This window comes from Lissotriton helveticus, chromosome 3_2 (genome assembly GCF_964261635.1).
Source record: "Lissotriton helveticus chromosome 3_2, aLisHel1.1, whole genome shotgun sequence".
Lineage (NCBI taxonomy): Eukaryota > Metazoa > Chordata > Amphibia > Caudata > Salamandridae > Lissotriton > Lissotriton helveticus.
Genome location: NC_136062.1, coordinates 42172228 through 42199522, shown reverse-complemented (window position 1 = coordinate 42199522; position 27295 = coordinate 42172228). Strand labels below are relative to the sequence as shown.

At 47.0% G+C, this 27295-nt stretch overlaps 1 protein-coding gene across 6 annotated transcripts in view; it reads left to right on the top strand.

Annotated features, from left to right (window-relative positions):
- Positions 1-27295, top strand: part of GALK2 (galactokinase 2) — a 1491044-nt gene that overhangs the window by 101767 nt on the left and 1361982 nt on the right. The window contains exon 2 of one of the 6 annotated variants that reach the window (XM_078684789.1): positions 19449-19542. The exons of the other annotated variants lie outside the window; for them this stretch is intronic. Within the exon in view, the coding sequence (XP_078540915.1) occupies positions 19449-19542 (94 nt within the window). The remainder of the gene's footprint in view (positions 1-19448; positions 19543-27295) is intronic. 6 annotated transcript variants of the gene reach the window in all.

The window sequence follows — 27295 nt, the reverse complement described above, 5'->3', positions numbered from 1 at the left end:
TGTTAATGACTCAGCTTAATTGGTTAATTACTCTTTAGTCGAGACACGTGTGCTGGGAAAGCCGGGTCATCAGAGTAGGTAAGTGAGGTGGCCATTGTTAGTTAGTCAAAGTTAAGTAGAATCTAGCTGGGGTTTTGGCAGTGGCGATTGCCTGCATCTCTCTTTCCGGGCCGCTATGTCCCACAATCGTATTAATACAATATCGGGGACCGGGAGGCAGTAGAACGGCGGCTCCGGTAGAGCCACTACCTATCGCGCATTGCACATGCGCTGTGGCGCGGCCGCTGATTGCGCATGCGCCAAAAAAGTGTTAGACTACCGCGCATGCGCGAAAGGCAGACCGGCCGAAAGGGAGGCCTGCCAGGGTGTATCAAACTTTATTTATGTATATAGGTGCCCAGGTGGGCTTTTTGCCTATTTTTCAGAAAGCTACACAGGTGCCCGGGTGGGCTTTTGGCCTATTATCAGGAAGATACACCCTGTCCATAATGGTGTCCTGTATTGTCTTGGCATCCACTAATGTTTCGATATGATTATGGATTTCAGTAAAGTATTTGGTTGGGGGTAAAGCTTTTCACATTGGTGGGGCTATATACAGAGGATACAGAAGAAATGCTCGTGGTATTGCTATCGTTGTTTTTCATGGGGTACCAGGGGATGGTACTTGAACTACTCAGCAGTTGATTTAGCAGTTAAGTTGGGACCAGGGTATATCATCATTAAGGCCTGTCTGATGTGTGCCCAGCCGGTGCACCCAGCGTTGTTCCTTCGTTAGAAGGTCCTTCTCACTGTTGAAGGCCTCAATGACTGTCCATTTCAGGTCCTGGACGCTGTGTCCCTTGGTCACATAATGTGTCGCCATTTTAGTGGTAGTTTTTTTGCAGCGTACATTGCTGCGGTGTTCTCCCATGCGAATTTTCACTGGTCTGCTAGTCATACCTACATATTCTTTTCCACATGGGCAGGTGATTAGATAGACAACGTTGCGGCTATTGCAATTAGTGAACGAGCGTTGTTCCCAAGTGGTCTGATTAGAGAATGTGATGGTGCGGCTCTTCTGTGTGTATTGGCAGGATACACATGAACCACATGTTTGGTGGCCTCCAACTGATGTGAGTCTGGCCGGTGTGGTGGGCCCTATACTTCTAGGTCTGGTGTGAACCAACATATCTTTGAGGTTTTTACCTCTCCTATGCGAGAACATAGGTTTTGGGAGGTCTAGTTTACCGCAGTTCAGTATTCTCCAATGTTTATTTACAATTTTGGTAATGCGGTTGGAGTTGGTGTTGTATGTTGTTACACAAATCGGTCTACGGTCAGGCTCTTTTTTCTCTGTTTCTTCAAGTAGAGCCTCGCGGTTGTTATTGCGGGTTCTCTTTTGGCCTTTCTTTACAATGGTCCTAGGATAGTTCCTATTCAGTAGTCTGTGTTCCAAATCTGCTGCCTGAGATTTAAAATCATCGATGTTACTGCAATTGCGTCGCAGTCGGAGGAATTGCCCATAGGGTAGATTCTCGCGGAGGTGGCGCGGGTGGAAGCTGTCGTAAAGTAACAGGCTGTTTTTGGCCGTGGGTTTGAAATGGGTACTTGTCTCAAGTTTTCCATCGATGGGATAGATATTTAAATCCAAAAACACAAGGTTCTCTTTGGAAACAGTGTGAGTAGACTTGAGGAACCGATCTTGTTGGTTTAGCCATATCATGAACTGGTTCACCGAGTCCTGATTGCCCCTCCAAATCACAAGCACATCGTCGATGTACCTCTTCCACGTTACTACGTGGTTTTTGTAGGGATTTTGATCGCTGAGGATCTTTGTCGTCTCAAGGTGGTGCACATACAATCCGGCTAGACTGGGGGCACAAGTGCTCCCCATGCTCGTGCCGTGCCTCTGTAAGTAATATGTATCCTCATACTGGAAGTAGTTCCTCTTCAGTGATAAGGAAATGCATTCAAGTACCACCTGTCTGGGTGTGTGGTATTTCCACGGTGTGCTGAAAAGGACTTCCTCTATTATGTCGAGGGTTTCTTGGTGGGGGAGGCTCGTGTAGAGACTCTCCACATCTAGACCCATGAGGAGGTCTTGTTCTGGGTCAAAAGTTATCTCTTTTACCAACTGTAAGACAGCTTTGGTGTCTCCCAAGTACGTGTTGGTCGCTTGTACTAAGGGTCTAAGGAATGCATCCGCGAATTTTGACAGCGGTTCCAGGATGGAGTCAATGCCAGAAACTATAGGGCGTCCAGGTGGATATGGGGCGTCCTTATGAATCTTAGGTATCGTGTAAAAATACGGAGTTTTAGGGTTGTCCTGAATCAAAAATTCGCTCTCTTTTTTTGGAAAGCCAGTCATGTGCTATGGCTTCCTCGATCATTATCAAGATACAGATCCTGACCTCTTCTGTTGGGTCTTCTCTCAGTATTTGGTAATTGCGTTTGTCTTCCAACAACTTTCTACACTCCCTATCATAGTTTGAGTAGGTCTGTATGACGGTAGCCCCGCCTTTGTCGGCCGGCTTGATCACAATGTCCTGGTTGTTGGCAAGTTCATGTAGGGCAGCTCTTTCCAATCTGGAGACGTTCTGGAAAGTTGTGCTTGCATCTGTGGGCAATCTCTCTAGATCCTGCATGACCGCTTTTTCAAACGTCAGAAGTTCTATCGGTATAGTGGAGTCTAGAGGGGTGAAGGTGGACTTTTTCTTGAGACCTGTGTCTGATTCGTCAGTTTTTTCATTGTTGGAGTTCTGAAAAAAGGCCCTTAGTTTCAGTTTACGCATGAACTCTTTCATTTCTTGACAGATTTTGAATCTGTCCATTTTGTTGGTTGGGACAAACCGAAGACCCTTAGATAGAACATTCTCTTGGGCTTCTGTTAGTTGCAAATCAGATAGGTTCACCACTAGGTTCCCCGACTGCTTGATGCTGTCTGACTCCGGGTTGACACTCCCGGGGGTGCCCCTGGTTGTTTGTTCCAATGTACCTGTGCGACCTTTCGGTTTCTTCCCCTTCGCGGGCCTTGGCGTTGGCCTAAAAAAGGCGGTTGGCCATAGTAATTATGTGGGGGTGCCTGTTGGTTCCAGGGTTGAAACTGATTATCCATATAGGGTGGTGCAGGTGGATATTGCATGTACCCAGGTGGCCCATAGTAGGGTGCCCAGCCTCTCCCGCCTTGTTGGTATGGTCTTCTGTGGGATGGTGCCCCGCCCCTGGCCCCCTGGTTGCTGTTCCTACTTGAGCCTGAACTATTGGAGCTTGTGTCTGAGTAATCTGTGTCCTGATCATTGTTGTGATTCTTGGACACATAGTCTTTCTTGGTGTAGGGGTAGATGCGTTCTTGAGTAAAACCCTCTGTATCTTTTTTGTGTTTCTTATACTTATTCCTCTTTAGAGTTAGTTCAAAATCTGTCATCTCCTGATTTAATTCCTCTAGTCTCTTTTTTAGGGCAGCTGGGGATAGATAACTTTTGATTTTCACCTCAAGTTGTGTTATCTCTATTTTGAGTTCTTGTGTCAATTTTGTGGCGGTCTTTACAATTAGGACCAGCCAGTCCCTGGTGCATCTCCAGCTTATCAGAGACCAGTCTCTTTTGAATTCCAAATCGTGGGTGAATATGAACGGTTCGTTCTTCACTATTAGGCCGGGAGGGGCTGTTTTTGATTTGAGGTACTCGGACATGAGTAAGCCATGTAGAGCTGTCTTTATCTGTGTTCGTCTTAGGGCTGCTAGTTCATCCCAATCGCTATCGTTTGTGCCTGGTTCAGAATTGCTTAGCCCTTCGAAAGGTCGGAGGGTGGCCAGGATTCTATCAACTTCCTCGTCATCGAAGGTGAGGCCGCCTGCATCCTCCATGGTGAAGAGCTAACTACCAGTGTGTGAGGTGACTGTGTATACAATAACTGTGATGTACGTAAAAAACAGTTCGTGAATAAACATGGGACACAGAGACAAATCAATTGGAAGTCACGTGTCGATCCAGAAATACTGGTATTCTCAAATGAACTTTGAGAAAGAAAGAAATCCCCACAGCTGCACGCTGCCTGAAAATTAAGGAAATCAAAAGAGAGGGAAGGAAGAGGTGGTGCTAGGTGGCACCGGGGTGGGCACGTCCTCCTCTTGTAAAGGTACTGGTAATCAAGAAAGGTCCACCTCCGAAAAGGTTAGTGTGTATCCTGTTGTTGTTGGAATACACAAAATGTGTTAAAATACCCCTCACACACCAAAAGGGCCCTTGGTGTCATGCTTCATCATCGGAGTCTTCCCGCTCGGCTGCCGGACGGGGCAGTGCTGCGACAAGCGACTACGCTGGAGCACCTTTTAAATGTGGGTGCTATGTGAGTGAGTGGGAGTGAGTGTCAGTAGGGTCAGGGGTGATAGAGTAAAGTGATGTTAAAAAATACCTGGCCTAGTGAAAGAAAAAATTATTTAATAAGCACTGGCTGGTATTGTTAAAAAAAGGGTGATTTCGGAAAGGTCAAGCTGGTTAGTGGGCTCACTTTCCTGTGCGGGTCAACATGTTTCGGGTACCATGCCCCTTCGTCAGGACCGGGGTCAGATCCCCCTGTCACTCACTAATGTTGTTCCACAGTGCGTGTATGTACAATATGGTGTATTTGTCTTTATCAATGTGTATTGACATATATTTTATATTAATACACTGCCCTTGCTAATACTAGTATACTGTGATCGTATGCTTGAAAGACAAGAGCATGGTGTTACAAGTGCGTGCCCCATATCCACCTGGACGCCCTATAGTTTCTGGCATTGACTCCATCCTGGAACCGCTGTCAAAATTCGCGGATGCATTCCTTAGACCCTTAGTACAAGCGATCAACACGTACTTGAGAGACACCAAAGCTGTCTTACATTTGGTAAAAGAGATAACTTTTGACCCAGAACAAGACCTCCTCATGGGTCTAGATGTGGAGAGTCTCTACACGAGCCTCCCCCACCAAGAAACCCTCGACATAATAGAGGAAGTCCTTTTCAGCACACCGTGGAAATACCACACACCCAGACAGGTGGTACTTGAATGCATTTCCTTATCACTGAAGAGGAACTACTTCCAGTATGAGGATACATATTACTTACAGAGGCACGGCACGAGCATGGGGAGCACTTGTGCCCCCAGTCTAGCCGGATTGTATGTGCACCACCTTGAGACGACAAAGATCCTCAGCGATCAAAATCCCTACAAAAACCACGTAGTAACGTGGAAGAGGTACATCGACGATGTGCTTGTGATTTGGAGGGGCAATCAGGACTCGGTGAACCAGTTCATGATATGGCTAAACCAACAAGATCGGTTCCTCAAGTCTACTCACACTGTTTCCAAAGAGAACCTTGTGTTTTTGGATTTAAATATCTATCCCATCGATGGAAAACTTGAGACAAGTACCCATTTCAAACCCACGGCCAAAAACAGCCTGTTACTTTACGACAGCTTCCACCCGCGCCACCTCCGCGAGAATCTACCCTATGGGCAATTCCTCCGACTGTGACGCAATTGCAGTAACATCGATGATTTTAAATCTCAGGCAGCAGATTTGGAACACAGACTACTGAATAGGAACTATCCTAGGACCATTGTAAAGAAAGGCCAAAAGAGAGCCCGCAATAACAACCGCGAGGCTCTACTTGAAGAAACAGAGAAAAAAGAGCCTGACCGTAGACCGATTTGTGTAACAACATACAACACCAACTCCAACCGCATTACCAAAATTGTAAATAAACATTGGAGAATACTGAACTGCGGTAAACTAGACCTCCCAAAACCTATGTTCTTGCATAGGAGAGGTAAAAACCTCAAAGATATGTTGGTTCACACCAGACCTAGAAGTATAGGGCCCACCACACCGGCCAGACTCGCATCAGTTGGAGGCCACCAAACATGTGGTTCATGTGTATCCTGCCAATACACACAGAAGAGCCGCACCATCACATTCTCTAATCAGACCACTTGGGAACAACGCTCGTTCACTAATTGCAATAGCCGCAACGTTGTCTATCTAATCACCTGCCCATGTGGAAAAGAATATGTAGGTATGACTAGCAGACCAGTGAAAATTCGCATGGGAGAACACCGCAGCAATGTACGCTGCAAAAAAACTACCACTAAAATGGCGACACATTATGTGACCAAGGGACACAGCGTCCAGGACCTGAAATGGACAGTCATTGAGGCCTTCAACAGTGAGAAGGACCTTCTAACGAAGGAACAACGCTGGGTGCACCGGCTGGGCACACATCAGACAGGCCTTAATGATGATATACCCTGGTCCCAACTTAACTGCTAAATCAACTGCTGAGTAGTTCAAGTACCATCCCCTGGTACCCCATGAAAAACAACGATAGCAATACCACGAGCATTTCTTCTGTATCCTCTGTATATAGCCCCACCAATGTGAAAAGCTTTACCCCCAACCAAATACTTTACTGAAATCCATAATCATATCGAAACATTAGTGGATGCCAAGACAATACAGGACACCATTATGGACAGGGTGTATCTTCCTGATAATAGGCCAAAAGCCCACCCGGGCACCTGTGTAGCTTTCTGAAAAATAGGCAAAAAGCCCACCTGGGCACCTATATACATAAATAAAGTTTGATACACCCTGGCAGGCCTCCCTTTCGGCCGGTCCGCCTTTCGCGCATGCGCGGTAGTCTAACACTTTTTTGGCGCATGCGCAATCAGCGGCCGCGCCACAGCGCATGTGCAATGCGCGATAGGTAGTGGCTCTACCGGAGCCGCCGTTCTACTGCCTCCCGGTCCCCGATATCGTATTAATACGATTGTGGGACATAGCGGCCTGGAAAGAGAGATGCAGGCAATCGCCACTGCCAAAACCCCAGCTAGATTCTACTTAACTTTGACTAACTAACAATGGCCACCTCACTTACCTACTCTGATGACCCGGCTTTCCCAGCACACGTGTCTCGACTAAAGAGTAATTAACCAATTAAGCTGAGTCATTAACATCACTATAAAAGCTCCGGTCCAAGCTTCCATCCTCACAATCACGGAAGCCACGGACAGAGGAGGAAGCACCACGAGGCTGGGGGTTGAGTAAGTACGGCATAGCCGGAATGGACAACCAGAGGACCTATTTGCTTTAAACCCCACTTTTTCCTGAAAATAAGCAGACATTCCAAAACAATAGATATTTTCTTCGTTTATTTCCCCATTTCCTTCCCACTTGCAGCTGGACCCTGAAATACCCTTCTGTCCAGATTTGGCTCCTGGGGCACCGAACCCCTCCTTGCCAAGTATGTATCTATAACCTTGCGCATACCTTCCCTAGCTGCACTACTGTACTGTGTTTTGACTGTGTGAGTGCTATGGTGTGGTTTGCGTGTGTAACAATGTTTGGTTAACCATTCCATGACGAATATTGAACCTCTTGCAGGACATTTAGCAGCCTACTCCTGCATTATATGTGTTAGTTTCTTTCTTTTTTTCACAGGTATCTCGGAGCGAAGCGCTTTGGAACCCGCGCACTTGTAACACCATGCTCTTGTCTTTCAGGCATACGATCACAGTATACTAGTATTAGCAAGGGCAGTGTATTAATATAAAATATATGTCAATACACATTGATAAAGACAAATACACCATATTGTACATACACGCACTATGGAACAACATTAGTGAGTGACAGGGGGATCTGACCCCGGTCCTGACGAAGGGGCATGGTGCCCCGAAACATGTTGACCCGCACAGGAAAGTGAGCCCACTAACCAGCTTGACCTTTCTGAAATCACCCTTTTTTTAACAATCCCAGCCAGTGCTTATTAAATAATTTTTTCTTTCACTAGGCCAGGTATTTTTTAACATCACTTTACTCTATCACCCCTGACCCTACTGACACTCACTCCCACTCACTCACATAGCACCCACATTTAAAAGGTGCTCCAGCGTAGTCGCTTGTCGCAGCACTGCCCCGTCCGGCAGCCGAGCGGGAAGACCCCGATGATGAAGCATGACACCAAGGGCCCTTTTGGTGTGTGAGGGGTATTTTAACACATTTTGTGTATTCCAACAACAACAGGATACACACTAACCTTTTCGGAGGTGGACCTTTCTTGATTACCAGAGCATGTAGCTAGCCATAGGCATCTTGTCAAAAGGCATCTTGCCAAAAGGCAGAGAGCAATGAAATTATCATAAATATAGAGGACAGGGCAGATTGGGAGAAGGAAAAAGGTAAATTTCATGATGAAAGGACAATAAGGGCAGAAATACTAGAGCAGTCCAAACAGAGCCCATAAGAATCCCAAAGCCCGAACTGACCATAGAATCGAAAGGCAGGCCTCTCATAATAGTTTTTTAAAATTTTTTTTATTTGCATTTTTATAGTGCATAAACAAAACAGGCATGTCACATTTTAACCATTCTCCACTTCCCTCCCTCCACCCCTCCACCCCCCCTCCTCCCCCTCCCCCCAGCACTTGGTCCCCTCTTCGTCCTGACAGGATAGTACCTTACTTGTCCACAAGTCCATAAAGTGCAGAAAACATTCCAAATCCGCCCCACACTCAGCCAGTGCAGCCGGGTACCTCCTCCTCTTTTGTTTAAAATCCCCCATCTAGTCCATGATATCGGTGCCATTTCCCCCATACTCTGTTGAATTTCTTTGGGCACCCTCTTGCCTTGTATGTGACTCTCTCCGCTGCCATGTACACATCCATGCCCCTTCTCCATTCAGCTAATCTCGGCGGCGTGGGGGCCCCCCATGCCCGGGCCACGTCCCTCTTAGCCACCACTAGTGCTAGAACTACAAAGATGAGTAGTGGGCGACCCAAGTCTACATCATTTGTTATGCCCAGCAGCACCAGTTTGGGGTCTAACGGCAGAGTCCCCTCCAGCACATCTCCTAGCTCCCCCAGATCCTCAGCCCAGTATGTATGTATTATGGGGCACGTCCAGACGGTATGGTAGAAGTCCCTTTGCCCCGAACCACATCGAAGACAATTTGTGTCGCTAGCCCGCCCCATGCGATGCAGCCGCACCCTGTCATAGTATACCCTGTGCAGGATTTTATATTGAATAAGTCGCAGACGGGACTTAATTGCGACTTCCCATGCATCAGGGCTGCCTCCCATCCACTGTATCCATCTCCCCCACATTTTGCTCCCACGAATCTCTGAGCTTTACCAACCCATCTGGCATATTATTGATCAGTGTTCTGTAGGTCAGGGAAACTGTCTTACAGGGGATGCGTTCCTGCAATAAGCACCCTTCAAGCGGGGCATACTCTGGTAGGGGCGCCTCTCATAATAGTAATGCTTAGCTGAAGCTCTACTTATTGGCCTATCTCTCTCCTCCCTTTCCTAGCTAAGATCTTAGAGGCTTATGTGGCTAAGAGCCTATCCAACTCTATCGAACAGATAGAATATTTAGAGTCTCACCAGGCAGGCTTCCGGCTCGCCCACTATGAGGCTGTGATTCTGGCTATCCTGGATTCTATGAGAGCCAATGCCGATAAAGGTGACTCTCAGGCTTTGGTGCTACTAGAACTGTCCGCCGTTTTCGACACGGTCGACCATAAAATCTTGTTGGACCGTGTCGAACAGGCCGGCATACTGGGTTCTGCCTACAATTGGATTAAATCCTTCCTGGAGGGCAAAACCCAAGCTGTTCGTCTCGCCTCTTACACTGCTCCTAAGCTCGCGACCTCATGTGGAGTCCCACAAGGCTCGTCCCTTTCCCCATTCCTATTTAACCTTTATCTCCGGCCTTTGATTCCTTAAAAAACATGGTTACTACCTTAACTATGCGGATGACCTCCAGCTGGTTTCACCCTGGACAGTTCCTCTGATTCTATCCTTCAATTTCAAACTACTGTGCTCCACACTCAGAGCTGGATGGACCTAAACCATCTGAAACTCAACCCTGGCAGGACCAAATTAATCTTGCCTGGGAAGAGCGAATTTTCCTGGGGCCTCACTACTGGCCGGTGGAATTGGGTCCCTCTCCTGTTCCCTCTTCATCGGTGAAAAGTCTTGGGGTCATCATCAACTTTGACCTCTCTCTCAGAGGCCAAGTGGGGGCAGTGGTCTCGTCCTGCTTATCTCAACTACGCAGGATTAGGAAAATTGCCCACCTGCTTACCCACTCTGCCTTGATACAGGTTGTGATTGCTTTGGTACTGTCTCTCCTAGACTTTTCCAATTCCATCTACCTCGGCCTTCGTTTGTGACTACTCAAGCCGCCAAGCGCCTCCAACTGGTACAAAATCAGGCCGCTAGGTTAATTCACAAGCAACCAAGATGGCTATCTGCTAGACCTCTGTTGGACAAACTACATTGGCTGCCTGTTGCCCAACGCATTTCCTTCAAGTCAGGGGGCATAACCTTTTAAAGCCCTGTATGGCAGTAGCCCCAAATTTATCAGCTGCCTAATAGTAAGGCACGCTCCTCTCTGTAGTCTACGGTCCGCCCATCTTCAGCTCTTGTCTATTCCCACTTTCAAGCTCAGACGCCAGGGAGAGCGTAGGTTCTCCTACCTCGCCTCAAAATTCTGGAACTCCCTGCCATTAGCAAACTGGATGAGTAACAATCTTCTGGTGTTCAGAAGATTGCTTAAGACCTGGTTGTATGAGCAAGTTCTTGTGTAACCTCCCTTTGATGTGACATCTGCCTGATTAGCGCGACAAAACCTCTGGGTGACCGTGCGCTTTATAAATTCCTACTAAGATAAGATAAGCTAAGAAGAGGTATCCAGAGGAAAAGTTGGAGAGAGAGAGACTGGCTTCTTTGAGGACAGAGGCCAACAGAATGAGAAATGTAACAGTTGCTTTAAAAGGGTGGTGGGCGAAAGGATGGGCTTGCAGCAGAGGAAATGCTTGAAATGGAGATTATTAAGTGTAGGTATTTTCTGTCTTGGAGTAATTACTTCCTTCTCAGATAAGCCATTACTATACCTCTGAAAATAAAATGAGGGTGGTATTAGATCTGCATGCACTACTGCTTAATATTTTAATGAAAGGTATTGCTATCTAATCGATCCTACTAATATTTAAGGGTATGTTCCAAGTTTGGGTGTAAGTTCTATACTTCAATGGGCTGTTAATTTGCTAAAATGCCACAAGTAGTTGAAGTAATTTTACCCACTTTCATTGCCATAGGCAGCACAGGGTAGCCATTTGACACATACATTGCTCTTTAACATCTAGGTAGTTTCTGCCCCGTTTCTAGCTTGAGGGAAAATTATATAAACTAAGTCATTTACTCCAGGCAAGAGGTGGGGTAAATCCCTTTCAGAGTTGGAAGGAAAATAGAATGCTTTCAAATGTCTTGGGGTGTAGGGAAAGGAGTTTCTCCGTTGTTGTTTACTTTTCTGGTTCTTCCTTCCGATGATCTGTAAAGCTCTCTGATACCCACTTGGGTCATATTCGCGCTATATAAAACTTTATAAAAAAAAAAAAGAAACTGCTTTTAGAGTGTTTGTTACATTTTAATCCTTTCACTGTCATCATGACTACTGAGGAAGAGCAGTACCACGGGTGGAAACTAGGACAGCAATTTCTACATCTAATAAACTCTAATGGAATTCCCTGTATGATGTAGGAGCAGCATGGATGATCCTTCAGGCATGCTATAACAGGAAACCTTTCCAAACATCAGTGGCATCTCAGGGGGCTTGGCTACGCCTGCAATGGAAACTGATGTGTTTCGGTAGAGCTCCGCAGAAGGCTCCTCTAAACAGACCGATATCTCCGAATGCAGTCGCTATTGGGGCCATCAACTGAGTACAATAAACACAAGGCGTCATCCTGCTACAGCGGTGGCGATTTGAACCTGCCCGGTTTCGCTGTGCCACTCCCGACTGTTTAAGCCACCTGCGGTGCAGTCCCAGTGCAGGCCTCCTCAGCTATGCAAGCCCGAGGTCTAGCCCCGCCCACAAGGCCGCGAGAAATGGCGTAGCTACAAGGAGCAGACATCTGATGGCACGGATCCAGACTGCTGCCCCAACGCTTGCTGACCTGTAGCGTGCTGGAAAGGAGGCCACCGCTGTGCGACCCGCACGCCTTACTGTGTCCAAGACAGAGCCGGCTGCCGTCCGCCATGTCACGAGAGGGGAGGCTGTATGCGGCGATGTCCGGATTTCCATCATGGCCGCTGCCCTACCTGCGGAGGTACTGTAAGCGACCATCGGCCTCCGGTGCCCTGCTGAAGATGCCCATCCTTCCACTCTGCCTGTTTTTGCTACTGGGGGAGGCGGAGAAGGAGCTGGGGCCCCGGCGGTGCCGCCCACATGACTCTGGGCTCTGTATTCGCCTGACTCGCAATCTAACGGCCGCGGTGACTGGGAGGGTGCGGTGCGGGTGGACCTTACTTGACCTGGCCGGGCTGCAGCTATCAACGTGCAGTAAACCGAGAAGGTGACCCCCTCTCCCCTCCACTGACGGGCTGGGGAAAAGGTCTGCCCGGGATAATTATGCCACTGTGGCCGCTAAGGCGAGATCGCGGTGATTGCACCCCCTGCTGAGGTACCAAGGGCTGCCACTGGCCCTCCCCGCTGTCTCCACATACTCCTGGATGCCGGGGAAGCGCTACGACGGCGGCCCCTGTGCATTGGCGGCCGGACTGAGGAGGCTTGGGAACCACAGCCTATTTGATGCTCATGTTGGCGAGAGGTGGGAAGACGCTGCGAGATGTCGCCACTCGGGCCGCTGCAGCCACCATAATATTTGTGTTGAGGCCCAACGACAGGGGGCCCCATCTTCTGAGGAACTGCCCACTGAGCGCCACTGCTCTACACTAGCACTGGTAAGCGTCATCAGCCAGAGACTATCAGAGGCATTGAGGGGTAAGATGCCATGCTGAGCTCCAGCTGCCCTCATCCCAGCTGAGACACCCTCCTTTCATTTCCTGGAGTGCAGTACCAGCTCCTGGACCCTCAACCCTATTGTGTTTACTACAGGAAGCGCATTAGGCTGGCGCCCCTCCTGGGACGTCGCCGTGCGGACGCCGGGTCACGACTTTGGTGCCAGTACTGTCACAGCCTGGAGCAGCGGTGAAACTTGTGCCATCACACTAGCGGCCGCCACGCAATTGACGCAGACTTGTCGCTGTCTGGCCCCACCTGGCGCGCCCTGTGAGCACCTTCTGGGGTAGTAGATGCCTGCGAATTGATGCCCCGCCGGCCAAGGCCTGGCCTGATCACCTGCTATCGAGCGCGTTGCTACACCTTCACCTGCCAAGGCCTGGTTAGTTGAGTGCAGTGATCGACGGCTAGACTGCGGGGGCGACCCAGGAAAGTGGTGGGCGAAGCTTCGCTGCCTCGGTTGAGAGACGTTGGATACCTACTGACTGCGGCCTGTCAGTGCTGAGGAGGGATTTATAGAGGAGCTCGAATCCTGGTGGCGCTGCACTGTGATTCCCTGGGCGCAGGGTCAGCATAGACTAAAAGACTTTACACCCGATATTGGGCGGCACCCGAGCGCGGACCGGAACAGGTGGAGCGCAGGCCATAACGCCGCCGTCCAAGCCCAAATCTGATTAAATGGCGAATCAAGGATCTGTGGATCAGACCGCAAGCAAGCTGGATGCGGTACTTGCTGCAATGGAACGTTTAGAGGAAACCATGAATCAAACCTGCACCTCCCTGGAACCTTAAATTGATAAAGTGGCTATTGACCTCACTCGCCTGCATGCAGATCATCGGAAATTGGCAGACCACACCACTGCATTGGAAGCTACACTGGCTGACATCAAACCGCAGGTGACGCAGGCGGATAAGCATGTACAAGACTTGCTGAACAAATGTGGAGTTTCTGGAGGACAGAGCCGAGGATGCCGAAGGGAGGGCGCGACGCAACAACATCCGCATAGTAGGTGTACCGGAAAAATGGGAAGGGAAGGATCCTGCCCTACGCATGGAGACCTGGCTCAGAGATCTACTGCCGGAGGGATCCCTCTTGTCACACTTAGTCATTGAGCGTGCTCATAGGGTCCCGACAAGGCCTCCCCCCATGGGATCGAGTCCGCAGCCCCTGCTCCTTCGGATCCTTAACTACCAGGATTGAGACTCCATATTGCAGGAAACCAGAAAGCTCCAAGATGTCCACATTGACAACCACAAAGTAATGTTCTTTCCGGACTATACCATTCAGGTACAGCGTCAGAGATTCTCATTGAGTTGCAGTGAAGAAGCGCCTTCGGCAAAATGACCTGAAATATTCTCTGTTGTTCCATGTGCGACTGCGTGTGGTTGCTGGCGACAAAACGCACTTCTTCAACACCTTGGAGGAGGCTGAAGACTAGCTGGACTCCTTCACTAGTGCAGGGCCTCGAGACAGGGCTGCGACTGCAACACTACCAAAACTGGGGGTCCGTTTCGATACCAGCGGAGAGAGCGCAGAGCTGCGCGAATGGGGACACCACCTTCGCCACTTATGGGTCCATGGGAACTGATCCTCAGCGGGCAACGGGATGCTCTACAGGCAATATCAGAAATCAGCGGCTCACTGAGAACAGAGGATGCATCTAACTCCAGTCAACGTGACCTGACTAGTGACGATGAACAAATATATGGTTTGCAGAATTCGCAGGACTCGAATGACCAGCCAGATGTCACCCTGCAGACGGCGGACCTGATCTCATGAACATGGCAAACTCCTGTATTGGTATGGACTACAACTTAAGGTACTGGGCTGTATGTACAGAGGCATGATGATGCTGGCCACATAGACATTTGCGATATAAATTGTTATAGCCCCACACAGTGCACTCACTGCCAGGAGTTACTGTAATTCATACAGAAGGTGATGAGACCCAAACACGTATATCGTTGTTGCTTTATGGATACCTATGCACATAACCCACTAAATATGTGCCCCTAAGTCGACGCATGTAATTTGCTCTTGCTATAATATAATCTGTCTGTGAATGGGGAGCCTCTGAGATCATTGTCACGTAGATTGTAAACTAAAGTAGAGCAGTTCGCAGTACACCCCCCCCCTATCGTTTTGAGTGTTGTCTCCAATTGAAAGTTTGGACGATTGCTTGTTGCATTTTCACCTTTTTGGTATGATCTATGCTTATGCCTTTTTTTTTTTGATGGAACGTCATTTGTTATGAGTGGATTCTTGCTATGTCATGTGCTGCGTGTCAATATGCTTGGTAAGACATGTACCACTAAGTCCTACTCAATGCTTATGTTTAATGGGCTGTCACAGACACACGTTCACTTGACGCTTTGTAGGGGCTATGTCTTCATTTAAGATTGGAATGTGAGGGGCATGCGCTCACCGTCGCGTAGGTATCAAATCTACTCGTACCTCAAGTGACATCCTATACAAATCGCCCTGCTGCAAGAAACCCATGTGGCCAAGTCAGAGATACAGCGCCTACACCCCCGTTTTTTCCACAGGGTATTCGGCCTTTGCGCGAGGTGCACTAATATGGGTAAGGGTAGGTGTTCCACTCACAGTCATGCAAACGCTAGTAGACGCAGAGGGAAGGTATGTAGTAGTTAGGGGCGCACTAGATGGCCTACAAATAGTACTTGCATCGTTATATGCTCCCAACACGTAACAGGCTGCATTCCTCAACAAGGTATCACACATTCTTGCGCCATGGCACGATATCCCCATGCTGCTAGGGGGCGATTACAATAGTGTCTTTGACATGTCCTTGGACCGATCCTTTTCACCCCTCCCAGGCACGAACACACACCTTGCTATGAAGGCACTGACCAATTGGGCAACACAATGGCATTTGAGAGATGCCTTGAGACCTCGACATCCCAGGATATATTCTTATTACTCAGGAGCTCATGACCTGCGTGTACGGTTAGACCGTTACATGCTCTCGGATGCACTGCTCCTGCATGTGTTGGCGGTCTGTTATTTAGGCCGGACGCACTCAGACCACAACCCGCATGTCTTGGAACTGTCATGGGAGCATCCCCGTCCGCCAATCGCGACATGGCGGCTGCAACCAGACCTGCTATTGGACGCACCCTTCTGTGACCTACTGGCTGCTAATATCCATCAGTACTTTGAAAACAATGCCGGCACGGCCATAACACTATTGGTGGAGTGGGACACCTTCAAGGTTGTGATAAGGGGAGACTGCCTTGGTGCACAAGCAGGTATGCGGCAACAGTTGGAAGCTGACCTCGCACGCCTTGAAACTGACTCGCTCCGCAGGGAAGGGGAGGCGTTGGAGGGAAATATTGGACCTCTGGAATGCTTCCGGGAAGAGCACTCTAGATTACTGGAGCGGCTCTGTAATTTAAACTATGCAGCATGCTCAGCACGCACCGACTATATGGGAGATAAAGCCGGCAGGTTGATGTCGTGGCTGATACGGCAAGACATGGCTACCGTACCCCTGACAACAATATAGAACAAACAAGGAGTCATGGTACACACTCAAACTTATATCCACTGCGCATTTGTGACCGATTACTCCACAAAAAACAGATCTTGTTTGAGAGCTACAGACGCAGACATAGAGACCTTCTTATCCACAATAACCTTGTTGCAGCTCACAGTCAACAGGAAGATGTAGGTGCTCCTCTGTCACCGGAAGAAATAAGGGATAGTATTTACTCTCTATCAAATGGTAAAATGCCGGGTCCTGATGGACTACCGGCTGAATTTTGCAAGGCATACTCAGATGTGTTGGTGCCAGAGCTGATACAAGTATATGCGGCAGCAATAGAATATTCAATGCTTACCCCCACGCAGAACGAGGCAACACTTGTTTCCCTTTTGAAACCGGGCAGGAAGCCCAATCTCCTGGGCTCTTACCGTCCACTGGCCCTGCTGAATACGGACTATAAAATCTTAGCCTCGGCCCTGATCAAGCGTATTGCCCGTTTGTGCCAACTCTGCTACATGCAGACCAGAACGAATTTGTCCTTAAATATTCTAAGACTATTTAGGATCCAAAAATGTGCCACGGATGCCTGGCCCAGATCTGGCTGTCTAGTATTAGACCTGAAGAAGGCCTTTGATTCGCTAGAGTGGCGTCATCTTGCAACAGTCCTACGTAAATACGAACTGGGAGAAGATTTTTTGCAGCTGGTGCAATTGTTGTATCAGCGCCCCTCAGTTCGGGCTCGCTCAGGCAAGCTCATGTCCGACGAAATCAGGGTGCGACGAGGAACCAGACAAGGGTGCCCACTGTCCCTGTTAATCTTTTTCCTTGCCATGGAGCCATTGGCAGCGGTACTCCGGGAAGGTGGCGCTGATTGGGGCATCCCCTTGAGCGATGGGCTACACACTGTGTCCCTATATGCGGATGACCTGCTGTTGTATATGCGAGAACTGCACGCAGTGCTACCGGAGATAACAGAGCTGTTTTGTAGATTTGAGGCATTATCGGGCCTCAGGGTAAACTGGGAGTAGTCAGGCGCTTACTCCTCTCGCGAGGACGTAGTTGCGACAGACATAATAATAGATGGAACCACACTTGACTGGTATCCGACCACGTTCAGATACCTAGGTATATACATGTACAGGTCCCCAACAGATATACTGGAGGGTAATCTAGTTCGTGCCATCTCCTCAATAAGGGCACAAGTGCAATTCTGGAAGACCTTACCGCTTAATGTGATGAGCTGTGTCACCTTAACCAAAATGATGGTGTTACCCAGATTGCTGTATTATTTTGTGAACCTTCCGGTGTATGTCCCAGTGAGGCTCTTTAGAGAATTAGAGGGATTAGTTTGTGGCCTGATTTGGAATGCGGGGCGGCCTAGAGTAGCGCTGCACAAATTGTATGCACCCCCGGAAAGTGGTGGCTTAGCAGTTTCGCATCTGGAACTAGATTACACAGCGGCGCAGCTACAGTGGGTTGCGCGGTGGCTTAGTGGCAGGAAGCTGGCAGATACGGCAACCGGCATGACAACTTGGACACAAGCCCTGATATGCGGTCTATTTCACCCGCTGGCGAAACTCCCTCGCCCGTCACAAATACATGTTGAGCTAGCGCATAGATGTTATAAGAGAAGCCTTCACCTCACGAAGAACACACTCCTGTATGCCCCGGTACTCCCGCTTCTCGGGACACCCTAAGGCAGGGACCATATAACTGACATGGCGTTGACGTCCTGGGCCCAGGCTGGGGTGGAGACACTGGGGGACTTATACGCAGAGGGTGTCTTACTACCATTTGCGACACTAACGGCTGATAGTGGATTGCCGATGGGTCAGTTCATTTTACACGCAGCTATTATGAGGGCGTTCACACTAGCATGGGGTGATTTGACTAGTAAACCACCGACACATCAGTTGTTGCAATGTCTCCATGTTATGGGGGGGAAGGGTCACATGTGACACACTGGCTGGTGCAGGCCTTGCTCGTCCATGTATTGAAGCCACTGCAAAAACTTTGCACATATTGGACTGAGGACAGAGGCCGTCCCTTATCTGATAAAGAATGGGAATGCGTTTTGACTTCTGCCACACACATATCTCGAAATGCACGACTCAAGCTCATATAAACTTACATATTACACAGGGCGTATCTATCACCAGATCAGATGAATGAATATTTTGACATCAACACTTCCGAATGCCCAAGGTGCCGCCTCCTAGACACGGATCTATTACACATGCTATGGTCTTGTCCCCTGCTTTTACACTATTGGCATGCAATATTGGAAATACTTGCCGACTGCACTAACACTGAGCTACCTACTACGTGGGAGGTCTGCATCTTAGGGTTGTACAAGAGAACTAAGGCTAACAAGCTGAGCTCCAGATTCTGGGACTTGGGCCTCATAACAGCGAAGCGCCTTATAACTAGGAGGTGGAAAAACAAGGACCCACCGGAGGTAACGCTTTGGGTGAAATCCCTTGAAGTCTGGGCACGAGCGGAGGGCATCACTCTTCGTAGGGAAGAGACAGCAGAGCTGCGCAAGTATCCTATCTCACAGACCTGGGACGATATGCTTAGAACACTCACAAGCTCTGACGTCATGCTGCAGCTACTCCCTGCGCAAAGGGCAGGACCCGACACCTAGTGTGCCACTCTGAGATGGATGGTACGTTGTCTTTCCATGCCACTCTACCTGTTGCCGCTAGACTAGGCGAGGCCCACACATTCCTCATTTATACAATACGGAAATAGCACCTATCAAACGTCACTTTGTAACTAAAAATAACATGTTATTGCATGGGAAGCAGAAGTAGCAGCCTACGCCTTATACCTGTACGATAGCCTGGTTGTGACTATGCTCAGATGACACACTGAACACTAGACACGTACACACTTGGTCATTTGATGTCCCCCTTTGTTTTGCTTCATTAATTGTTGTTGTCAGTTGCAGTTGACTTGGTATAAAAAATGAATATCTAATGAGCAGGCTTGGCATCTGCATATATATCACTTTACTTCCTTATGAAACGTTGTCCGATGCTATTCAAGAGCTGAGTCCAACTATGTATAGCCTTGATCTGTATACATTGCTGGTTTCATGTATTGCTATTCACAGCTATGAGAAGGTGCACTGCACACCCCTACTCCGGCTCTCCATTGGAGATTACAGAATGTGCGGGCTATAGGAGCCCATGGCGACCTATAAACGCGTGAGTAATATCATACTACAAACAAGGATGACACTGAAATTATGAGAAGGAAATGCCCTGATTTGTATGTACAATGCTGTTGAGTAAGTGATATTGTGGCTAAGCAGTAATATATGTGAATGCTTGTATACTACTGTATCGGAAAAGTAAAAAAATGCAATAAAGATATATTTTTTTAAAACAGTGGCATCTCAGTCTATACATCTAAACATTTCAAACAAAGAACATTGGATGGGAGTTATGTCCGTACCAATGAATACATTTTCAGAATCCTATGTATTACCGAGCTTGGACATATGTCATTCCCCACCCAATAGTAAGAGAGGGGATTATGCTAACATCCTATTCTGCCAATAACATAAAAGTATTGTGTGTAGGTACATGCAGCATTAACAGGACAGTAACTCAAATGTGCTTAAACTGCACACGTTTCCACTCTTTTCCAAAGCTTCTTTTGGGGAAGGATATTCAAATATCTTGTTAAATATTGTTTTTAGGTCATATTAGGTAAATGCAGCTGGCCCAGTGTCTTTGGAAAGCATAGTTTGTCATAGATTGACGTATACAGCAGAACCTGACATTCTATATCATACCACATCTAGTATACAAATATGTAACAAATTATGACATTTGCCATTCATTCTGCTACAATTTGTTTAAAACCATAAAACCCATGAGATTTAAAAAAAAAAATCTTGTTATTTAACATTTGCCCAGTTTGATTGGACATTTCCCAGCAATATACTTAACATCTTAACCCCTTCGGCGCTGATGACAAAGCCAGCTCGTCATCAGCGTTACCTGCGCTGCGCGGATGACGGGCTGGGTTTGTCACAAACAAGCCATTTTTTTTTTTCAGCGGGAAAACGCGGTAGCGCGGTAGGGGTAAAGATATGAACACAAGGTTGTAATACGGTTCTATTATTTGAGTAACTCTAAATGCAAGTTTAAAGTTATATTTAATCATTGTTAGATTGGTTCACATTACACAGCCAACAGGCTGCACCGTCACATACATATATTTACAGAATCTTCAGGGTATCAGTCCAGTACCCTTTGTATGCTTCTCCTAAGCCTCAAACCTTTTCCCACTTGCTTGGGCAGCCCCTACTGTGCCTCCAGTGGGACATCTAGTCCCGTGACCACATTCATAACCTCCGGCACCTCCTGCCAATATTGTTGAATGGCTGATGAGTTAAGACACAGCTCGCTTGTGAATCAGGCTGACAGAAAGCAGCATTGGGATTGCACCGCAAGAGTGACAAAGAAGGGGGTCACTGGTATTCTACAGTCGGGCATTTAAGCAGTTATTTATACATGAAATGAATGCAGTGCGGTGAATACTGACCCTCGCCCTGACGAAATTGTCTAAATATATTTCACAGCAATGTAACGTGTTGGCCCTCTACGGGGATAGAAGGCAACATAGTGTCTTTTAATGTGAGCAACTTCAAAGCATAGAATAAAAAGTTAAAGCCAGTGCAGGTATAGCTCGTTTTTTATTCCAAATAACGTGGTCTAAAGCTTCAAGGCTCACCTTATTTTGGGTCAGTTCCTACATGCGCTAGGGAGCCACATTTTAGAGCTCCCAGCACCAGTATCTTCACCACTGGCCCATCATTTCTTTTACTATACTTGCACATTATCTTTATTTGTTTTTGTTTTGATATGGTAGCACTAATGATGAGAACCTGAGCCCACTGGTGAGAACCTACCAATGGACTCCCATGGTGTTCATTCCGTGAGGCACTCCATATCTTTTCACACATTTTTTCTGCTGGTTTTTTTCTGTTTTTCTTTACTACATGTATTGCACTACACGTTTGGGTGCACAAGTAGGGAACAGAACATCACACTGAACAGGGATTCATGGTGGGGGATAAACTATATAGTATGATGTAAAGATCATGGGGGACAGCGGACACCCCTGTCTCGTATACCATGTAGTAAGAAAGTACGGGATACTGTCCCATTGACACTCACCCTTGCCAACGGGTCCTGATATAGGAGTTTAACCCATCCACAAAAACGTGGGCCAAAGCCCATCTTATCCAGTGGCCGAGAACATGTTGGCCACACTAATTTGCGATCAAATGCCATGCGTGCATGCAGCCTCCTCCTCTGGTCATATGCTGCACCCCGTACTGGTGCCTAAGGTTTAATCTAGTACTTCTGTGGGATATAAACCTTGACTGGTCCGGGTGAACCACAGAGAATATTACTAAACAAAGCCTGGTTGCAAGGGTCTTTGCCAATACCTTGCCCTCTAGATTCAGTAGTGATGTGAGCCTGTAGGAACTCCACTCTTCTGGGGGTGTACCCGGTTTGGGTATGACCACCATAGTGGCCAGTCGCTGATCATCGGGCGGGCATCCTTCCGTCCTAACCGTCCAGAACATAGTGAGCATATGTTGCGCAAATTATCTACTCCGCCCATGTAGAATTCTACAGAATGCCATTGGGACCAGTGGCCTTACTGGATTGTAAGTCTTGAATGGATCCCTCTATTTCATCTGCCATAAAATCTTGGTCTAGTGCTTTCCTGTCTTCATCTGACAATGTGGGGAGGTAGATATCTTGCAGGAATTCAAAGCCTCGTAGTAATTAGCAAATGCCTCCGCGATTTCCCTCCCAGTCTTATGTATGTTCCCGTCAGGTGTACAAATTTGTAGTACTCCGTTCCTTTCCCTTTCCCTCTGTACAAGCCAGGCTATCATTTTGTTCACCTTGTCCCCCACATTGCATAGCTTTCTGTGTTGCTCTCACTTGCGCCCAGGCTTTATCTTAAGCTAGATCTTTCATTTCCCGTTGTTTAAGGTGGATTTGATGACTTATGGAAGAGTCAGGTTCTCATAATGCATTCTTGTTAGTTCTGTCTCCTCCCTATCAAGGCTTATAACCCTTTTATAGGCTTCCCATAGAGTGCTAGTTTTCTTGGAAATATTGATCTGTCTGTTCCCTAATCTTATGTACGAATGATTTGTCTTTGCAATACCAGAAGTCTATTCTAGAGAGGAGAGTGGTATCTCTCTGAGGACCCTGCAACTGCACCTCCACTGGAGAGTGGTCTGAAATGCAGCACGCTTTGTGTGTAGCACAATAGGCTGTATTATAGGCTGTATTATTCACAAAGCCCGTAATGGCAAGGGCCCCATGTATTTCACCAACAAGCTCTCCTCCTATATCCCGTCAAGAACTCTCAGGTCCAGCACCGAACATTTGCTCACCATTCCCAGAATCAAAAAGGCTCGTAGCGGTGGCAAGGCATTTCCTCATCTTGCCCCCCGATTCTGGAACAGCCTGCCTCCTCAGTTACGCTCAGGACACAATTTGACTCAATTCAGAAAGATGTTAAAAACCCACCTCTTCTAATTTCTTCCCTCCTGTTTTGATGTTCCTCAGTCCCCAGCGCCGAGATACCCTCATGGGGGATTCAGCGCTATACAAATTAATAAATATCAAATATCACAGGGTAACAGGCGTGCTTGTAATGCTTAAGGACATGATTTAGTCAAGAGTATCTGCTATATGCAGCGGAATAGTATGTGTATTGTCTTTCCGTAGGGTTGTGGTCCCGCCACAGGTCCAGCAGTCCCATCTCCTCCACAAATGCCCTTAAGCGCTCCAAACCCACAGCAGAGCGGGATCCTGTCGCTCTGTCCATTTTCCGGGCCCATGACTGCGTTAGTCTCCCTCATCACTAGTACATCCTGTGGCATCTCCAGTAATAGGACTCTTAAGGCCGGTAGTGTTTCGGTGTGTAGCCTTGGTTTAACGTCATTCCCTCCCACATGCCTGTCAATGCAACATATCTGCCCAGATGGTCATGTCATGTCTGGCTAGGAGTGAATAGAGTAGATGTTTTGACCAATATTCCCACTCCTCTGGAGCCCATTGTGTAGCCTGCGTGAGCAAGGAGTATACCCATATTGGCTTAGAACTTTATACCGGTTACCTTTCAGGTGAGTCTCATGTAGGAGAACTATGTGTCTTCGTAGGAATTGTAGAACTATTGTATGCTTGATTTTGTTGCCCAAGCCATTAATGTTCCACGCCATGACCTTTAATCGGGCTCCCCTACAAGGTTCCATGGAATGTGTTTCTCTCGGACCCTCAAATTTGAATGGGTAAGATGTGGTTCCTAATGTGACGGAGCATGGCAGACTACAATCTCAAGTGTTTGACAAGAGGGTCCCCTCTCCCCCAGTGTAATATGGAAGCTTTCCCCTGTCTGCCAAGCAAAATGTGAAAGTTAACAGTAAAACAAAGTCTAACATGACTACTGTAATACCAGTATTGTAACTCACCCCTCCCTGCTGCCCTGCTCAATGGGTCTGAAACCTCCCACCACCCTAACCTGCAGAGTGCCTGTAGCCCCATAACTAACATAGGTTATTCCAGGGTGAGCCGGCTCCAGGGTGAGCCGGCTCCGACCTCGTGGCCTATTGATACAACATGTGTCCCTAACCTTTATGGTGGCTTGTTGGATTCTCCTTCTCGTTCCCAACATGACCTGTTCCCTCCCCCCATGTTATACGTTGTCCCATAACATCAAAGGGACACATGCTTGACCTGTTAGCCCCGCCCTGAAATTTTGAGCCTAGTTGCTCCCCTGCTTAGCACCCAAATACAGCAATAGGCTACTTAAAAATGACTAGTTAACCATGGCAAAGGGCCTTTGACAGTATTACAAACCTGGTTACTGCATTTTTAATAACTATTGATCCGTTTGAGCTAGAAACAATGTTTTTTGTTAAAAACTGCAAACTATGCAGGAGTTGGTGGCTTATGTGGCAAATGCGGCAAGTCCATAATTATGCGGAACACTCTGCTGCTGCAGAATTTCATGATTCCAGTCACCTGTGTTGTAAAGGCTTGTGGTCCCAGGGCCCCATCAGTAATTTATGATAAGTCCCCAATGGTTGAGTCAGGACCTTTCACATTGTTTTCTGAGGCTCATGTATTGCCAAGCCCATCTTTTGAGATGTGAAAGAGCGAACAGCATTTCTCTTGGGGAACGACGTGGGATGTCCGAGATTCACATAAGGTTGCAATTTACAGCTGTCTCTCATTTTCACGCCTTCAAGCATACAAGCATAACATTCCAGGCAGAACATTTACCAAACTTGTTGAAAACTTTCTATTTTTAAATGCACCAAATAAATGTAACCCTAGTTTTCAAATATTTGTATTAATTTTTAAGGTCAACTCACTAATAAGTGGAAAATGAGCACGTGATTTTCATTAGTAAACCAGTCAGGGGCCCCTTCAGGGCACCAAAAGAAACCACAATGATCATAAACCTCTTGGACAACTGCATGTGGGTTTAATTATGAAAATGTGCACTCTATAGCTTATATTAACAGGCGTATATAATAAACTTTGCTTTTAGTTTTAAACTCGCCTATGCCTGTAAAAAAAGGATAACATAGCGAGACATTGGAAAGATTTAAAATCCAAAACAACTGCGGACTGTTGATCCAGCGGTTCACCAACAACAAATACTCCACTACCATATACTCACCTAGGGCCATAAACTCACAGTGGTTAAACCGCTGGGGGGTCCATTTTATAATTTTCACCAACTGTTTGGATTAGTTTACTAATTATCTTTACCCATCTCTTACTAACCCTTCACAGATCAAAAAGTTATTTCCTCTGGTCGATGGACCATTAGTTGAACTAGTTGATGGTGAGAATTAACATAAAATCTAACTTTAATGAACTTTGAAGTAAAATAACCACAGATCTGGAAAGTTTTTAATTCTTTATCTAAAATATCAGGTGCATGTGAACAATTTCAATATAGTGCAATCACCAACATTCCTAGGAGGGAACAATATAATTAATAAACCACAATTAATTTGTCTCGGACTCGCGCAATAATCAATGCTCAATGAGAGAGAGAGGATAGAAAGATAAGATAAAGTACATGAGCAAATATAACCGAAATTATAATTGCCAAGGATGGCGTGGAAGACCAACCCCCTGGCCAAAGGGTTGGTAAGGGTCCCCTGGGATAGGTCAGGAGACAAAGGCTTCAGGACAGAAATCAGGAGAGGACAGTAGACCTCTCTTACGATACAGACGGTTGCTGCGCACCCCTACCTGGCACTCTTCCTCCTCGAGATTCTTCTGCAATATTGAAATCTAACCAATTAGATCAGGATAGCTTCAAGTTCTGCAATCAGCTCCCTCCTCTCTGCTCTGCTCTCCTTCAGTCTCTTCAGCTCTCCCTCAGCAAATCTCAGCATCCAGTTCTCCGCAATATGCAGCCCGCTCTCTCTAGCTAACTAAAAACTATCTTATGTATACCTTTCTTTCTTCTTGTTCTACCCATTAAAGTTTGAATATCAGGAAAATACGAGATTTGATTGGTCAACAAGGGGGAATCTTCATCACTCCATGCTTACATGTCACAAAATTCAGTTCAACTATTGTTGTCAAACTCATGCCCTTACTATTTATTCATAATTTTATTCCCATGAGCTAATTGTATCAATATTGAAACATTTAGACTTTATTATGAATGCGTCTCTTCACAGTTGAACTCTGCACCATCCTGTTCTCATGAAGTTTCTCTTATTCTTGGCTCCGACTCAAATGCACTGTCATTGTTTCATTGTTCCCTTCCAAAGGGCATGCACAGACAATTTGTCACTCTGTTCAGTTCAGTTATGCGAGAAAGGCCAAAATACGCACTAATGATAAAATCAGCAGACAAATGTTAATTTCTCAAATAAAATGTTTGCATTGTATACCACCCACCTCTACTCCTATCCCAATTTATTTATTAATACTTTTCCCTCATTAGCATTAATAGAATCACTTACTTTTATTTTCAGCTAAGCAGTTGCCATGCACGCGAGTCTTCAAGCCTCCATTTTAATACCTTCTGCTCATGCGCAAGAATTTCCCTCCAAGCGTTACCTCATCATCCTACGTAGATGTAATTGACGTATGCGCAAAACAGTTTTACCGTTTTAAAGCGGTATTAGTCCTACTTCATTGTTATTTGCATTAGTACACGCAAGCTTCACTAAAACACATGTTCATGTAATTTCCGTATTAGTTTTCACAAAACTTTATTAAAATCTTTTTTTTTGTGTCAAATCTGTTTATTAGCATTTTATATTTTCAAGGTACAACAGAAAGAAGGAGCAGTTTAGCATGACATTCCGGCCGCGTCAGTTCAACATTCAATTATCGTACATCAATACAGAGTGAAATCATGGAGCCGCGCTGGCAATGTCTTATAAGCGAAGAGCCTACGTTCAGAACTGACTGTTAGAGGAAGGGCCTAGTCCGGCACCCCCAACATTGATTCATGTCCATCTGTTGGTTCAGTCTTGCACAGTAACATGCTTGCGGGGTGAATCCTTGTACTATGGACTTGCGCCCAGAAATGACATTTATCTAACAATTACACAAAAAGAACTTGAACAATAGCGGCAAAACACATACATTCATGCGTGTTGATCCTCCTCCTCCTCCTCCCCTCCCCACCCGGCGCCCTCCCATGTGTGCAACATCATCCGTGAGTAAGTATGTATCGCAGACTTGCGTGCCCGAAGGCTGGAAGACTGTGTGACAGGGTATCCGGGCAGTGAAGTATCCCACGGTACGCGCCAACCCCTCATGCTATTTACCCGTGTCGTTTCTGTATCAGTCGCCAGCCCCCCCGGCAGCTGTAGGGCATTGAGCATGCGCTCCCATTGTTCCGCCATAGGTGCTTTTCAGAGCCCTGTCGTTT